The 16,321-nt window shown below is 51.4% G+C and overlaps 1 protein-coding gene across 2 annotated transcripts; it reads right to left on the bottom strand.

Annotated features, from left to right (window-relative positions):
- Nucleotides 1–435: 435 nt before the first annotated feature.
- LOC134017301 (DDB1- and CUL4-associated factor 1-like) lies at nt 436–11,097 on the bottom strand. 2 transcript variants are annotated; one of them, XM_062456782.1, is made up of 27 exons: nt 10,937–11,097; nt 10,138–10,261; nt 9,701–9,777; nt 9,543–9,616; nt 9,291–9,404; nt 9,040–9,177; nt 8,242–8,886; nt 7,974–8,075; nt 7,313–7,471; nt 6,949–7,128; nt 6,605–6,817; nt 6,290–6,459; nt 6,003–6,127; nt 5,623–5,867; nt 4,709–5,494; nt 4,284–4,561; nt 3,894–4,101; nt 3,697–3,779; nt 3,516–3,600; nt 3,179–3,412; nt 2,938–3,031; nt 2,740–2,856; nt 2,583–2,656; nt 2,337–2,429; nt 2,168–2,184; nt 1,944–1,996; nt 436–1,841 (listed from the first exon to the last, which is right to left on the bottom strand). In XM_062456782.1, exons 2-27 carry the CDS (start codon nt 10,251–10,253, stop codon nt 1,765–1,767), a joined length of 4,557 nt encoding a protein of 1,518 aa, XP_062312766.1. In that variant the 5' UTR covers nt 10,254–10,261; nt 10,937–11,097; the 3' UTR covers nt 436–1,764. The 2 variants fall into 2 exon arrangements, with proteins under 2 accessions (XP_062312766.1, XP_062312765.1); XM_062456781.1 differs by having other exon boundaries at nt 1,944–2,184.
- Nucleotides 11,098–16,321: the final 5,224 nt, after the last annotated feature.

Genomic DNA, 16,321 nt, shown 5'->3' with positions numbered 1-16,321 from the left:
TTAGATGTTTGGCCATATGCGCTAAAAGAACTTGTTGACACATTCAAATCATGTTGAATCTGTTAGTCTCTCACACCATTGTGGCCAGTGTTGTTTCTCAGAGTAGACATGGCCAGTCATTCTACACTCTTCCCAGGCCTGCGCTCAGCACGCATGCTACCCTTCACTGGCCAAATCAAATAAAACGTCTGATTGTTGGGCCAGGCCAAGAGTGGGTTCAGCCGGGCTGCTTGCTGTACTGAGTAACATGGCCCAGGAGGGAACACTCTCCTGTGATCCCCGTTAGTCTGACTTAGCTAGGACAGGGGGATCCAACTTGCATTGTAGGACTGATTGGATATTCTACAATATATTTATATAAAATATAATTCTTTAAAACAGTAAGTGAATCCCCTTTTCACATGAACAAAAACACCAAGTTGAATTTTTTTTTTGTTTTACTTTTATTTTCTTACATATCAAAATAGAGTTACTCTATAACAGGACAGCTTTTAAGATATGTATATTGAAGCCCTTTGCAAATAAGGACAACTTAAAAAAGCACCTGTCCAAAACAAAGGTCAAAACAAAGAGCGAGTGTGCCCAGTTGCTCCCCAACAGGGAGAGGTGTGGCGAGGGGAGGAGGCAGCGTTACAAAACAACCCTTATATCCCCATTCACACTTACATATGAGAAGATCGGACAGGTGTAGACAAGCAACTGATGGGTCAGTGGTATGTCTACCAATAGTTCATTGCTTCTACCAGTCCCATCTGTCAAGGGAGTGACAGGGTGAAGGTCAGGGATCATGTGTTCATCCATAACAGAGAAAATGGAAAAGCCACATTAGGCTTTATTGCTTGTTCTTTGCTATGAAAAGCTTCTCAAACTGTGTGTGAAATCTGTTCCCCTTGTTTAGCAACACAATAACCTCACATCATACCAAACTGAGTTTTGTCTCCTCTGCACACTTTTCCAAAAGCCTCTGTTGCCAGGCTAGAATAGCACAGCTGGCTTCGGCTCTGCCTGGTTTAGTGTGAGAAGAGTACAGCACTAATATACCAAACAGCACAGACCTGCAGGAGTCTGGCATTCAGTTCACTAGTATACCACAACACTGATTCACATTGTCACCATCATACGACCATAACATGAATCAAAATAGATGTCCATAAATTAACACTGAAAGCTCTCCAGCAGGTCCAAAGGCCCGCATAACTTGGAGGTCTTCACACACCAACACTGTGATACACCATGTGAGACGGCGTTTGAAGAGCTGTGGAATTCAATGGGCTGTCGTATCTATAAAACCAGCTTCCACTGACTGGACTACATTGTAGCTGCCTGCTATGACATTGCTACTCCCACTCAAAAATGTCAGTTCCAAAACAATAAATAAAAAGCAAAGTTAAAAACAAAATTAACAAACTGACCTCGAAAAATAAAAATAAAATTATGGGGAATGGGAGGGGAGATTTCCTTTTCTTTCTCGACAACCCCTTTTCATGTAGTGTCCCCTTGTGACACAATTCTGAATTCTTTCAGAAATGTGTACATTTCCGACAACCTATTCCACCCACCGGCCCAGCCCCAGCCGCAGCCACATAACCCTGAGAAGATGAAGCCCGTTGTGGCCTAGCCCCCACCACTCACTCCCCTGGCTTCACAATCGGATTTATTTCAAACAGTCCAGTTCAGATCCATCAGATTCACTTTCGCAGATGGTCTTCCAGTCCACCAGAGGGAGCTAGGTGTTCTTCTGTGGCCCCTGTGTGTTCGTGTTCGTCAGTCATCAAAGGAGAGCAGGAGCTGGTCCTCCAGGTCGGAGGTGTCAGTGTTGCCCGAGCTGTCGGAGCTGTCACCTGTCACAAACACACACAAACGTAAGACGCGTGTCGAAGACGCACACTTCTCCCTTCCCTCCCCCCCTGCTGGGTCAGACACCCTCACACAGGACTACCCACTGTTCTCCAGGTCCAGCAAGTTGGCGTCCGAGTCGTCGTCGTCGTCGTCATCGCCGATAGATTCCAGGAGCCGAGCCACCACTTCGTCATCCGAGGGGGAGGAGTCTAAATGCCCGCCGTCCTCCCCGTTGGCATTGGCTAATTCAGCCATGAGAGGGTCCGTGTCCAGATCCAGGTCATCTAGGTCGTCGTCATCTTCGTCGTCCGAATCCTCGTCGTCGTCGTCCTGATCGTCGTCGTCCTGATGAGACAGCCGAGTGTGAACACACACACACACACACACACACACAGGGACGTATTTAGTTGTATATATGGTTCATGGGACACGCTGTAGTGTTGGGGTTGATGGGACAACGCTGTGTTTGGTTCTAGAAGTTTCCGAAGCCATCTCACCTGATCCTCGTCCTCGTCCCCTTCCTCTGCCAGCCGCTGTCGGCCCACCTCATACAGACGACACACTGTGTCCATGCTGGGAGGGTCCTGGTTCTGAACGGGCACACACACACACACACAGAGAGAGAGAGGTTAGACAGAGACAGAGAGAGGTTAGACAGAGACAGAGAGATAGAGGTTAGACAGAAAGACAGACAAAAAGAAAGAAAAATGGAAGTGGTCTACATGAACTGTACTTATAGTTACCTCAATGACAGCCAGGTAGCAGTCTTTAGTGTCTGTACACAAGTCGAAAATGTTCCTTTTGACATCAACTGTGGCTGAAAAGAAACAGAAGTAACATGGTTAGCACCCATGTTCTGACAGTCGTCTACCAGCAGGAAGTAGGTCAAAAGACCCCTACCAATGGGCTTGTAGTCTGTGGCGTCAAAGGTTCTGAAGGAGGAACCGAAGGGACTCTTCATCTGTTGGTCGATGCCCATCACCCTGACATCCACGTCCTCGGCATCCTGCATCATGGCTAGGGAGGTGGGGGCAAACTTAAGACATGCCAAAACCCCACCATGAAATGTGCCAGTGAATGTGCCCGTGTGTGTCTTACCTCCATACATGACTGTGGCGTTGTTGTTGAAGACCACCCTGCACTGGTCCAGGGCTGGCACAGTGTGGAGCAGATGGAACGTCCTCAAGTCCCACTGGCCTCACAGTCAAGGCTGGTCAACATATTCTCACACACACAGACACTTATTTTGGTCCCTTTTAGACTTGTAGCCTGTGTTTTACATGGTGTTTAACTTAACAAGCTCTCGTAGCTTTGGGTTAATGACTATGTTGAAGGATACGATCTCAGTGTTGATGATAACCTCCAGTCTGTTGGGGTGAAACACGCCGCTGACGTTCATGTTGAACTTGTCAAACTTGTGGACGGCCCTCGCCGAGCGCACGTCCCACATCACGCCGTCGTTCAGCACCAGTTCGTCGGTGGGGTCAAAGGTCGCGCAGTTCCTCTTGTAGTTGCTGGCCAATCCTGCGTCGTTCAGGGTCAGGGTCTTCTGGCCCGTGTGGATGTCGTAGATCTAGAAGCAACAGATGGGTTCCTCTAACTTGTCCACACAGAGAACTGCACAGAATTCGAAGATGGATCGTAGAACAGATTCGTCCAATAGAAGGGGGACTCACGTTCGCTATCTGGTCTTTGGTGCCAATGACTCGGTCCTGACAGAGCTTGCTGAACTCCACATAGTTGTCCTCCAAGAACGAGTGCCTGGAACAAGAAGGAAACCCAAAGCCACGGTGAGAACGGCTCCTTTTCAAAAGCTACGTTATAAAAACACCGTTATTTTCCTGTTCAGAGACTAACTTCATGACGAAGACAGAGTCCATGCTCCAGAGAGCTGACATGGGGATGCTCCAGGCAGACGAAGTGAGGAGCAACGAGCCATCCTGGAAGACCACAAGATACAGACGCGACATTTCAATACCAAGGGACGCATCTGAAAACAAGCATCTGCAAGTAGCTAAGTAGCAATGAGGAAGTGTGTGTGTGTGTGTGCTGACCCTGGCGGGCTCCAGGTGTGTGATGGTGCTGTAGCTGTGACTGTGGCAGCTGTAGCTGGCCTCCTCCAGGCCGGTGTAGATGTTGTAGAGCTTCAGGTGGCCCGTGCACGTGCCCAGCATCAGGAAGCGCTCACGCGCCGAGAACGCGCAGCAGGTGAACACGCTCACGCTCTCCTCCGCCTGCCGGAACACCGACATGGGACGGAACCTGGCCAGGTGGAGGGAGGGGAGAGAGACAGAGAGAGAGACAGAGTGAGAGAGAAAGAGAGAGGGACAGACATAGAGAGGGAGAGAGACAGAGATAGAGGGGGGCATTGGTTGTGTTACGCAACGCCCCATCGACAAGCGTTGCATGTCAGATGTCCAATTCGGACTCCTAATCCGTCCTACCTGCTGAAGATGAGATGCCTGTCCAGGCTGCCCCCGTCCACCCCTCCGTACTTGGGGTAGAGCACGCGGTTGGACAGGCGCATGGTGAAGTTGGTGGGCGCCTGGCGCCTCTGCTTGGGCTCGGGGCACTGGTGGGGGGTGAAGAGGGAGAAGGGGGGGCAGGTGGTGACGGGGTTACGGCAGCGAGCGTGCTGCTCCCTCAGGTACTCGGTGATGATGCCGTCCAGGGCGGGGGGGGAGGGCAGGTGCCTGTCCAGCTGCTTCTTCATGGCTGGGCTCTGGAGCAGGACACACACACACGACAGGGCGGTCAGGGATCACTGGGCAGCATTCACACGCATGAATATCAGGAAGACCGTTCCCGATATCCAAGACTGTTAGCGGTGGGGAGCACAGAGATGTGGTTTCTGGATCCTGGCGCCCACCTGGATGAACGCCCCGTGGTCGGACTTCTGGCGCAGCACGCGGGGCTTCCTCCCCACGCACTCGGGCGGGCTGCACCCCGGCCTCTCCCGCGAGAACAGGATCCGGCCAACCAGCGGCAAGCCTTGGCCGTGGGGAGGGGCCGCCGCGGAGGAGGGGTGCGGCTGCGGCAGGACAGACGCCGAGGCGGACGAGGCGGCGGCCGATTGGCTGGCGTGGGCGCCGAGGTGCGCCGCGATGCCGTTGGCTAGCCGCGGCGTCCTCGGGAGCGCGGCGGAGGAGGACGAGGAGGAGAGGAGGCCGCCGGCGAGAGCGGGGTAGGGCGAGGCGCAGGGGTGCGAGAAGGGGGCGAGGAGGGCGGAGCTGGGGAGCTGGGCCTCCCTGGTGAGGGCGCTGGCCGTGTCCAGCAGACCCTTGGCCACCAGGTGGTTCCTGATCAGCATCAGCAGCTCCTTCTCGGGGAAGGTGATCCGCGATTGGGCGACCACGCTGGCCCTCTGCAGACGGGCCAACGACGCGTCGGTGCCGATGAGCAGGGGCCTGCCCGAGACCCTCTCGATGAGCTCGGCGGCGTAGCGGCAGAAGCGCACGTGCTCGCTGCGTTTGTCCTGCAGCATGGGCTCCTTCATCAGCTGCTGCAGCTGCCCGCCGCTGAACAGGGGCAGCTTGCCGATGATCTGACGCACGGCGCCGCAGCGCGACAGGCCCACCAGGGCCTTGCAGGCCAGCGCCCGGATCAGGTCTGCGTCCGTGATGGGCATCTTCACCGTCAGCAGGGAGAGCAGCACCTGGAGAGGAGGCGGAAGGAAAACAGAACTGGTCACACACTTGGAACTGTTGGTGTTCCAGAGCAGCCTGGTGGGGACTGGTTTACACCCTGATGTGTAAACGGAGCGGGACGCTCACGGCGGCTGACCTTGATGCCGTTGTTGGACTGGACCACCTGCCACATCTTGGACAGCACGCTCTCCGGGGCGGGGGGCGCCTGGTGGGGGTGGAGCTGCGGCCGCAGGGGCGTGGCGGCCAGGTAGATGCCCACGGCCGAGCGACTCTGGTCGGGGGCGCAGACGCAGTTGGTGATCACCTGCAGCGCCGACTTCTGGATCTCGGCGTCGCTCACGAACGCCTCCCCCTCGGCCACGCCCAAGATGATGCTCACGCCTGGGGAGGGGGAGACCAGTCAGGAAAGCCCCACGGAAACCGTAGCAAGAGACCAAACCACTGCTCTTCGTGCGTTTGTGACTTGGCTGGGAGGTGAGTCAGGGTGGGGTGGTGCTGCCGGTGACAGAGACTCACCCACAGTGCAGACGGTGGAGCCGCCTTCGTCGAACACGTCCACCGTCTCCGCGAGGACCAGCTGCACTTTGGGGACCACCGTCAAGATGGCCAGGATGTCCAGGGCATAGCGCACCGTGTCACTCCTGGGAGAGAAAAGCAGGTCGAGGAGAGGGAGACGGAGAGAAGCAAAAAGGAAGGAAGGAAAGGGGGGGAATGAACCTCAGATCGACGAACGGACTGAAGAGTTGAGGAGAGCGATGCCATCCAGCGCGTGTTAACGAGTGAGTGGGATCTGCCGCACCTACCTGCCATAGTAGGTCCTCCAGTCACACGCTATGGAGATGAGCTGCAGCATGAGAGGTATGCAGGTGAGCTTGTGGAAAACCTCCACGGGCTCCCACTGGAGCTCAGAAGGACCGCACTCGATCAGGAACTCCATCATCTCCACCACCTGCTCACGACTGTAGGTGCATGCCTGGAACAATGAGATGACACGATCCGGTTCAGGTCACAAAGTACAGCGTTCCCCCTCGGCTCTGTCGAGCAAGCCAACGGGAGTCATCAGATACAGCCGGTAGTTCAAACTGAACAATTCTTATGAGCGATCGGCCGTCCCTGACCTTGAAGGAGGGCTGAGGGTGAACGAGAGCGCCCCCTTCGGAGCGCTGCAGGGACTGTTTGACCTGCTCCACCTTGCAGGCCAGGTGGGCTTCGAAGTACCTGCGCAGGGCCATGCAGGTGTGCTTGGCCGTCTGCCTGCTGGAGAACACCTGGTCGTCGCTCAGCACAGACACCTGCTCCTCGGCACTCCGCATGATCTCCAGGGTGCTGACCTACAGAGGGGGCCCGGGGGAAAACACGACTGTCAGGAAAGACAAAAGGCATACGGCTTCGTCATGCGTATGGTGTGCGCCTCTACGCTGTGGTGCTTGTTAGCCGCTCGCTAGCTAGCGGACGTCATTACCAGGTTGACGAGGCGTCGCAGTCCGTCCTGCTGGTCGAACAGCTGGAGGACGGCTCTGAAGGAGAAGGAGATGGAGAAGAACATGGTGGCGTGGCAGCAGCCTGAGGCGTGGGAGCACTCCAGGAGCCACAGGGCGTAGGCCACCATGTCCGACAGCACCCAGTCCTGCAGCATACACACCTGGACACACACACCCACACAGACAAACAGTTAGCGTACACACTTTGGAGTACGCACGGAAGTGTTGGCATACACACCTGGGGAAAGCACATTTTAACTTAAAAACCGTTCCGATATAAATCTGAACAGCATAGCCTGTACTGCCATGTATGTGTGTGTGTGTCTGTCTGTGAGATGGTCTCACCCTCTCCATGGCATCCTGGTTGTAGGCTAGGTAGTAGAGACACAGAGAGACTCCTGTAGCTGCCATGGAGGGCCGAGGGATCTCCAGCAGCTTCTGAACCCCTCCGTGAGAGATGAACTCGGCAGCAAACTTCTTATGCAGGAGCAGGGAGGCCAGGTACTGGGGGGGGGGGGGGGGGGAGAGAGAGAGAGAGAGAGAGAGAGAGAGAGTGTGAGAGAGAGAGAGAATGGGTTAACTTCTTGCCATTTGTCTGTGACCTAATTGGAACTCTTTTTAGCACTCTAGAGGGGCATCAGGAGATGTTTGGAACACAGTGAACAATCACGGACTCAAATCAAATCAAAATGTATTTGTATAGCCCTTCTTACACGCAAGCATGTCACAGAGGGCTTCACATACGCCCATAGAACTGCCCCTCAACCAACCCAAACCCTCAAGGAAGACAAGGAAAAACTCCCAGAAAAACTCACTGCGGGAGAAAAAATGGAAGACGGATGGACTACTCAAAGAACTTTGCAGTTAGCTTCCCCCGCTACACATTCCCTGCTGCTCTGCTCTTATGAGGGATTACCTCTGATGTTCTTCACTAAAACGTTGAGTGGGACACAATCGCCTTTCTAAGACCAAGTCAGCCCCAGGATGTAGGAGTCTTGTTATTTACCAGGAGAGCCTCAAAGGTCAGCTGGACATCGCTGGAGTGTTTGAGGTCGATGTAGTGCATGAGCAGTTCTCTGGTGTCCAACTGCATGAAGACAGCCAGCAGCTACAGGAAAGCAGTGAGAGAAAAAGAGAATGACCAGCATCTATGGTCCATATGGCACAGTTACCATGAGTCTATGTCCCCAGAGGACTTCCAGGCCCCTCAGACGAGGTCTGGGTGTTCTCATGTCAGGGTCCAGGTGGCCTACATGGGGGGGGGTGGGTCTTACCTCCTGGTAGTCCCCCAGTGGGGTGAGGTATTGGAGGATGAGGCGTTGTTCCATGGCGGGGGTGAGGGGGAACAGACGGTAATTGTTCCCTATCACCCAGGAGCTCATCTCAGACCAGCTGCTGTTAACCAGCTGCTCGCTGGCACTCCTCTCCAGCTCCTGCCCAGAGTCCGGGCCGGCTCCGGCCCCAGCCCCAGCCTCGGCCCCAGCCCCGGCCTCAGCCCCGGCCTCAGGCTCGGAGAGGAAGTTCAGTTTCTGTTTGGCCTTCCTCCCGTTCTCCCTTAACGGAGCTTTCCTCTTTCCAAGGACTCCCGTAGTGGCCGGCCTGGCCTCAGCCTCCCCCAGGCTCAGCTCTGGGGTGGCAGCCAGGTACAAAGGGTCTGGGGTGGGCTTCACACTGCCAGCCACGCGGCTGCTGGTCTTCTGGGCTAAACCCAGTTGGAAAGACGGTCTGGATCTGGCATTGAACACTGGTCTTTCTCTGCTGCTCTCCTCCTCTTTCCTCGGACTCTGCCCCTCCTCCTTCTCTGCCGCCTCTTCTTCAGGGGGCAGGGAGTCCGGGGGATTCTCAGTCTTCTTCAGCCCCTGATGATCCTGGTCCTCCTTGTCCAGCAGCTCACGTAGCCGCTGCACCATCAGTGGCACCTGAGAGTTAAAGAGTTCAAAGCCCAGGGTTCGAAATGTGATATAGGATTGAGAATTAATCTTGCAAAATGCTCTTTAAAATATGGTGTGGAATCTGGTGTGTGTGGAGGTGATGGTGGAGGGGGGGGGCTGTGTGCAGGCTGTGTGACCCACCAGAGCAGAGTTTTCTTCACGGTAGTTGGCAGCGATCTCCTGGTTCTCCATGGCTCTGGCCAGCAGGCCTGTAGCATAGGTACACAGGGGCCTCTCTGCCTCCCTGGCCCAAGAAAACAGCTTCTCCACCAGGCCCTCCTGGGGGAGACAGCACAGGCAGAGACAAAACATAACAAATCAGGGACAAACAGGGGTTTATATTCAGGACAAATCCTATTTGCTGAGAAGAGAAGTGGTAGAGGCAGTCCTACTTTCTCCTGGAAGACCACAGCAGTCTCCAGACCGGGCATGATGTTCTGCAGCAGGCGACAGGCAGCCGTGTTCAAACACAGCTCTCTGCTAGTCATCACGTAGCTGTTCAGCAGCTAGAGAGACACACAAACACAGTAAAAATATTGAGTACAATGACCAATAACCAATCTCCTTTCGAAACACATTTAAAAAGGATGTCAAATGGGATACATTTCAAATGACCACAGACAAATGACCCTTATAAGACTCACTGCATTGGTAAAGTCATCGTTCTTGAACAGGATCTTGAGTAGATGTCCCAGCATGCACTCTGGGTCTGCTCTTCCTGTAAACAAACTCACACGTTAATGATCTGGTCGTTATGAAACACTGTGTGCCCACAGTCTTGAGAAAGAATAAGAACAGTCACCTGGGTGGCGATCATCAAATGGATCAGGATCTGCTTTGTGATACTCCTCTGTTTCCTTCTCAATCAGCTCAGAGATTCTGAAAACATAAAGTAAACCATTACATCTTTACCACAGCATACAATAATCAGCCTCATCAAAAGACCATATGCTAAGGGAGTCAGGTGGCTGAGCGGTGAGGGAATCGGGCTAGTAATCCGAAGGTTGCCAGTTCGATTCCCGGTCATGCAAACTGACGTTGTGTCCTTGGGAAAGGCACTTCACCCTACTTGCCTCAGGGGAATGTCCCTGTACTTACTGTAAGTCGCTCTGGATAAGAGCGTCTGCTAAATGACTAAATGTAATGTCTATTTCAATGCTGCCAGAGAGAACAGCCGGAGAAGAAGAAATGCATTAGGTGGAGGGAAACATTTGGATATGGCTGTCGCTGTTGACTGACTTGGTGAGGGTGGAGACAAGGTTGTCGGTGCTGCCCTGCTGCTCGTGCTCCCATGTCTCCAGCAGGGAGGTCAGCTCTGCCTTGGCATCCACCGCCTCCACCACAGGAGCATCCATGGCTGCGCCTGTGAGAGGAGACGGCAAGACAGTTAGCCTACACTTAAAGTCGATATTGCTGTCAGTGAAACTATATTCTACTCGAAAGGACTGATACTAATTCCTTCCTTCTTGAACGTTTCCTCAACAGGTACTAGTAACATGAAAAAGAATCGATACCCTGATAGCATATTGAGTGATGACACATATTCAATATAGGGGGGATATCTGAGGTACAACAACATATCTGTCACTTTAACTCTGACCAAACAGGTGGCTTTAACCGGCTGAAGCTAGATCGAACTTTCAAGGGAGTTGGCTAGCTAGCAGCTAGTCTAGTAGCTGGCTGGTCGCACTGGACACCCAGCTTCATAAGTAGCTAGCTACCTTGCTACATACCATTAGCTAGCTGGTTAGCTAGCTAGCTAGAATGAGGCTAGTTGATCAGGATATGGTAGCTAGGTAGTTGACCATCTTAGACGACTGAAAGTGATCAGCAGGCGCACTTTCATAACCTTATGGTTGTTTTTCATTAACATCTCTTATCATGATTGTTATCTCCACTTGGCTATAACTATTGCCATATTACTGATGACACATTGACAGCTACCGTTAGCTAGCTAGCTAGCTAGCTTGAGAGGCAGCATGACACATAAGTACAACATGTCAACAGCTGAGCGCCAATGTCAACTGTAAATAGTTACCTTAATTCCTCCGCCGTTTAATCCTCCAGTGTAAATGTCATCTACACCTATTAATTTGAATTTTAGAGAACAAAGAACAACGCTCATTAGCTTTTAAAGTATTAGCAAAAACTTTCACATGCTTGTTTTGGCGTTTTCACTGACGACTGCACGTTGCTAACGTCACAGGAAAGGTTGCCAAGTTTTCAAATTCTATCCCCCCTAATATGTCATCGGTTCAGAAAATCTCCACCTTGTTACTGCCCATATAGCATATCTGGGGTTGTACTGGTAACAACAATGGATGCAGAAATGTGTGTATGTTGGGGGTGGAGGGGCTGTGCCTCATACTGAGGGACACCAACAAAAAAAAAAACATTGTGTTATTTGTTCAAAGACAATGTTATGATTGCTCATTCAAGCTATATAAATACAAGTTATAGCTCGCTGAGGCTTTGGCAAAAGTAATATCTTGTTACTGTTTATGTACTGAACTAATTAAATGTCATAAACTGTTAAATTCAGATTTTTAAGCCAGTACATTGTCTCCTCCACATCCATATTGCCTGAAGCTGTCTATTTTGTGAGTCATACTGTTGAGCTATTGACAGCATCTCCACAGGGGAGCCAACTCAAGTAGTATACATCAGATCACAGGGCTGCCAACTTTTCCAAAAACCTTGGCAACCTTGAGATTTGGTAGCACTGTGTCTGTGTGTGTGTGTGTGTGTGTGTGTGTGTGTGTGTGTGTGTGTGTGTGTGTGTGTGTGTGTGTGTGTGGGTGGGTGCATGCGCGCGCCTGTGTGTGTGTGTGCATGTGCAGTAAGGAGAAGGAGTCACACACAGCACCTGGTCTAATAATGTCCCTGGATGTGTGTACATCTGACATGAGTGTTTTGAAGACTGAAGTATGAGGGCTCTTTCCTCCTCTATTCCCTATAGCCAAATCACAGACAAATGTTTTGCTGTTGCCACAACTACAGAGCGCAATTCGAACCGGAGCATATGCAGACAGAACTGGGGAAAAAATACAAACATGGCGCTCACTATTTCATAACATACCAGTATCAAATAGCATGGAGAGTACAATATCAACTAGGAGTTCACACACACACAAACAGAGGGGTTCTGTGGAATGTGGAATGGAAGATGTGTCATGGGCTGAGGCGTGAGAATGTGATTAGACCAGTGTCTCACAATGCTGTGTGACTGGACATGAGATCCTGTTCAAATCTCTCCTTTTTAACTTCTCTTTACACCCTTCTCCCCTCAGTCTCTTCCCCTTTGTCCTGTTCCTTCTGTTCCTCTCCTTTATCTTCCCTAATCCAATCCTTTAGTTTTCTTTCCAGCCTCTCCTGTACTTCCTCTTGATACATTCTCCCTAAAAAACGTCTGCTCTTTTTTTTTTTGGTCTTCTGCGCCTTTTTCATTGCTCATCTCCCTTCTCTGGCTCTCCTTTGTCTTCCCTCATGTTTTCCCCTCTCAAACACGTCTAGCAGTTAAACTGGGCAGATTTCTAGACCAGCATGTCTGTCATTTTCTACGGCCTGGTCCTTTCTTAGTATCGTAAGCCTGTTTTTTTTCTAACTGCTGTTTCACACACTCACTATCACCGCTGCAAGACACTGCAACCCACACACAAAAATCACACGGATACACAAAAATGCACAAAATGCATAAATACAAAGTAAATACACACGCGCTTAAAAAAATAAAAACACGGGCACACACACACACGTGTCCCCAGTGACTATCCCTGTTTAGTCTCACCCGGGCCAGATCTAGGCCACACATGCTTTTCATCCAGGCAAGATGTCATGACGTAACAAATGAATAGAATAAAGTAAAGAACTACTCAGTTTACTGTACAATGACACCTTGCTGAAAAGAAAAATTAATCAATCTCAAGTTGCCCGTTGGGGAAAAATAAATAGCTTTCCATGATGCTAAGATTTTCCAGAAAGGTGTGTATGTGTCCCAGTGTAGACTGTAGTTTCACAGACAGCTGTCTCCTAGAATGTGTATGGCAGAAACAGAGATGCTTTAAATAGTGCTTCATCATCAGAGGGATTTCCTTTCTACACCTGGTAAAATGGAGACAAACACCTACACACACACGCAAACAAACACACATACACACATACACACAAAAGGAGACAAAGAGACAAACGTAAAGCAAAAGAGAGGAATGGAGAGTATAAAAAGCAACCACTTCTCACGCAGTACAGGACAGATATGAAGTGCGACAGTAAACATAAATATTTACAGTTTAACAAAATATGCAGGTACGTGCGGGAATGCATCGATCTCTGTTTGCATTGGCGTGTCTTTGCGTGTGTGAGGGAAAAGGAGAGAGAGTGTGTGATTGTGTCTGTACGTGTCTGTGTGTGTATCTGTCTGTTTGTCTGTGCGTGTCAGACGGCTGTGGCTGTGGTGCGAGACGACATCCACAGCGTTTAGGCGTGGGTGTGTGGTGGGGAGTGTGAGACCAAGACTTCACACCCCTCTGACACAGACAAACAAACCTCCACACACCCAGGATTTAACAGGAATTGACACAGCTGGGGGGAGGGAAACAAATGGTATATTCCAGCGATTTCTGAAACTGGTCTGTCTGGGTGAAAGAGAGAAAGAGAGACAGAGAGAGAGAGAGAGAGAGAGAGAGAGAGAGAGAGAGAGAGAGAGAGAGAGAGAGAGGATAAGGATAGAGATCGAGGGAGCTTGTGTGTCTGCCCGTGTGTGTCTGCGTGTGTCTGCAAGCGTGTATGTGTCTTCACAGGTACGATCCACTTCCTAATCCACACAGTGCTGTACACGTACAGCCGAGATCCTGTAACAGAAACAGATCTATCATTTAGGCTGTATTTGTCCAACAGGTTCAGCCTGGGGGAGGGTGAACGAGTGGGTGGTGGTGGGGGGCGGGGAGAGGGTGGGGAGAGGGTGGAGTGATGGAGGAAGGAGGGGAGTCTGCAGGGGGAGTTGATGGAGAGAAGGTGGTGGCGGTGGGGGCGGGGGGAGGGGATGGGGAGAGGAGGAGTGAAAACAGGAGCGTCTTTGTGAGGCGCCCGGGCATTCCGTGCCCCCCAGCATGGTGACATCCAACCTCTCACAATGGGGCTCCTTCAGAGCTGCAGGGGCAGAGCTGGGGGGGGGGGCGGGCTGGGGGGAGGGGGCCAGAGGAAATGAGTTAGGACAACTCTTAAATTCTAAATCAAATTCACTGTCAGGCCTGCTGAGCATCTGACCACATCGAGTTATGAAACAGCTCAGCATCTTTCTTCTTCTTCGCTCCCACCCGCCTCTACTGACTCACAGACAACCCTCCTGTTGTAGACCCCAAAACTGGTCCTTCCATCATTGGCCTATCTTGATTTGGTTGTTTCTGAGAGATTCAACCCAATCCACTGGTTCAGTGTGCTGGATTTTAGGCTCTGTGTTTCTACATTTCTACACAAAAAGCAACCAAGCCAGATGGCCATTCTTTGTGTGCTGATTTGTATGTGTGTGTGTGTGTGCTGGTTTGTATGTGTGAGTGTGTGTTTTGAGCATTGTGTAGTCATCAAAGCCCCTCAGCCTGCTTTGCTTAGTGCTGCCCAACCTGTGATAGACAGAAAGGAGAGATGGAGGGGGGAAATAAGCCCAGAGAAGATGAATGAGTGAGAGGGGGATAGGGGAGGAGTAGAGAGGGGGAGAGTTGTGGATAAAAATAAAAAAAACTCTATTTGAGTTGGATTAATAGGAATCCTTTTTTCGTTTCTTTTTCATCCGTAGATTTAATTACAGGGACCCCCTGGTGAGATAGACAGACAAGCAGAATGGCCAGACAAGCAGATAGAAAAGCACACAGACACAGACAGACAGACAGACAGATAGGAAGACATACATACATACATACAGACAGACAGACAGACAGACAGATAAGCAGAGAAGAGGAAAGAGACACTGACAGAAATGTTAATTTGACAGGCAAAGTGGCATGCTGTTCAGATTAGAGTCAAACAGGACACCAACATTCACCGTCTGAATAACGTACAGTATGTTAATAGTGCAGACAGGATGTCGAGTGTGTCCAGAGGACAGGTGTGTGACATGACAGAGGAGTTGTCATTTTTACGCTCCTCTGATATGTTAATGATGGAGGTGGGGGATCACAGACAGGGAATGATGACTGCAGCGTGGTGGAGGCAGACACCCATCCACAGCAACCATGTCAAGGTCTGGTCTGCTCTATCTCCATCTCTCACTCTCTTTTGACCTTGTCCTACCCTCCTCCCTTTCCCTCCTTCACTCCCCCCCCTCCCCCTCCCTCCCTCCCTCCCTCCCTCCCTCCCCCCTCCTTCCTTCCTTCCCTCCTTCCCTCCTTCCCTCCTTCCCTCCCTCCCTCCCTCCCTCCTTCCTCCCTCCCTCCTCCCTCCCTTCCATCTCCCCTCCTTCCTCCCGCCCCCCTGCTGGCTGTTACCAGATGGGACGGCGCGGACTCAGAGTGGTGAGTCCTCTGGAGGGGGGTGGGTGGGTGGGTGGGTGGGGGGGTGACGGTTCTAGGGAGACAGCAGGCAGGAAAGAGGGATAAGAGACAGAGATGAATGCTAGTGAAGAGAGATGTGAGAGGAAACCCAGAGCAAGAAACACACTCACACAGGCAAACACACACACACACACACACACACACATGCACACACACAGTCAGAAACTTATGGAGAGTCATAGGAGCCTGTGTCTGCTGGGTTGACTGTAGCTTTCCCGACAGCAGGAAGAGAACGGTGACCTTGGGATAGGACATGTTTGATCTCAGTGACACACTAAGGAATCATTTATTTGCACCCCAATCATTCATGCTATTGAGGCTGAGCTGTGTCTTCATAACTCAGACTATATAATTGGCTGCTCACGTGTGCAAATTACTCAGGTTATAGATACTTCCACATGTACAGTATGTGCTCTTTAACTATTAATGCCCTGCCCTGAGAGAGACAGGAGTAAAGAAAGGAGAGAGAGAATGAGAGAGAGAGAGAGAGAGAGAGAGAGAGAGAGAGAGAGAGAGAGAGAGAGAGAGAGAGAGAGAGAGAGAGAGAGAAGGAGCGAGAGAGGAAGAGATAGTGTGAGAGTATAAGAGAGAGAGAGAGAAGAGAGACAGAGACTGCACAGGACCAGAGGCTCATGGGCCCTGGTGTCTTCCACCCTGCCAACAACTGCTGGTGTTCTCGGATCACGTTTATTTTGGGGTTTGCAAATGTGGAGCTGCTTACCAGAGATCAAAGCTGTGTTCAGCTGTGCTCCCAGCTGTAGAGTGATCAGCCCATATTGAGAGGCTACGGACACAGGCTCCTCCATTCTGCTGGGAGAACAGGCAGCGTCCCAGCCGTGAAGAGGATGACCAAACACAGACGTTCTCCACTCACACAGCTA

This window comes from Osmerus eperlanus, chromosome 3 (genome assembly GCF_963692335.1).
Source record: "Osmerus eperlanus chromosome 3, fOsmEpe2.1, whole genome shotgun sequence".
NCBI classification, from domain to species: domain Eukaryota; kingdom Metazoa; phylum Chordata; class Actinopteri; order Osmeriformes; family Osmeridae; genus Osmerus; species Osmerus eperlanus.
The sequence above is the reverse complement of the archived record's forward strand: the minus strand, read 5'-3'. Positions and strand labels throughout refer to the sequence as shown.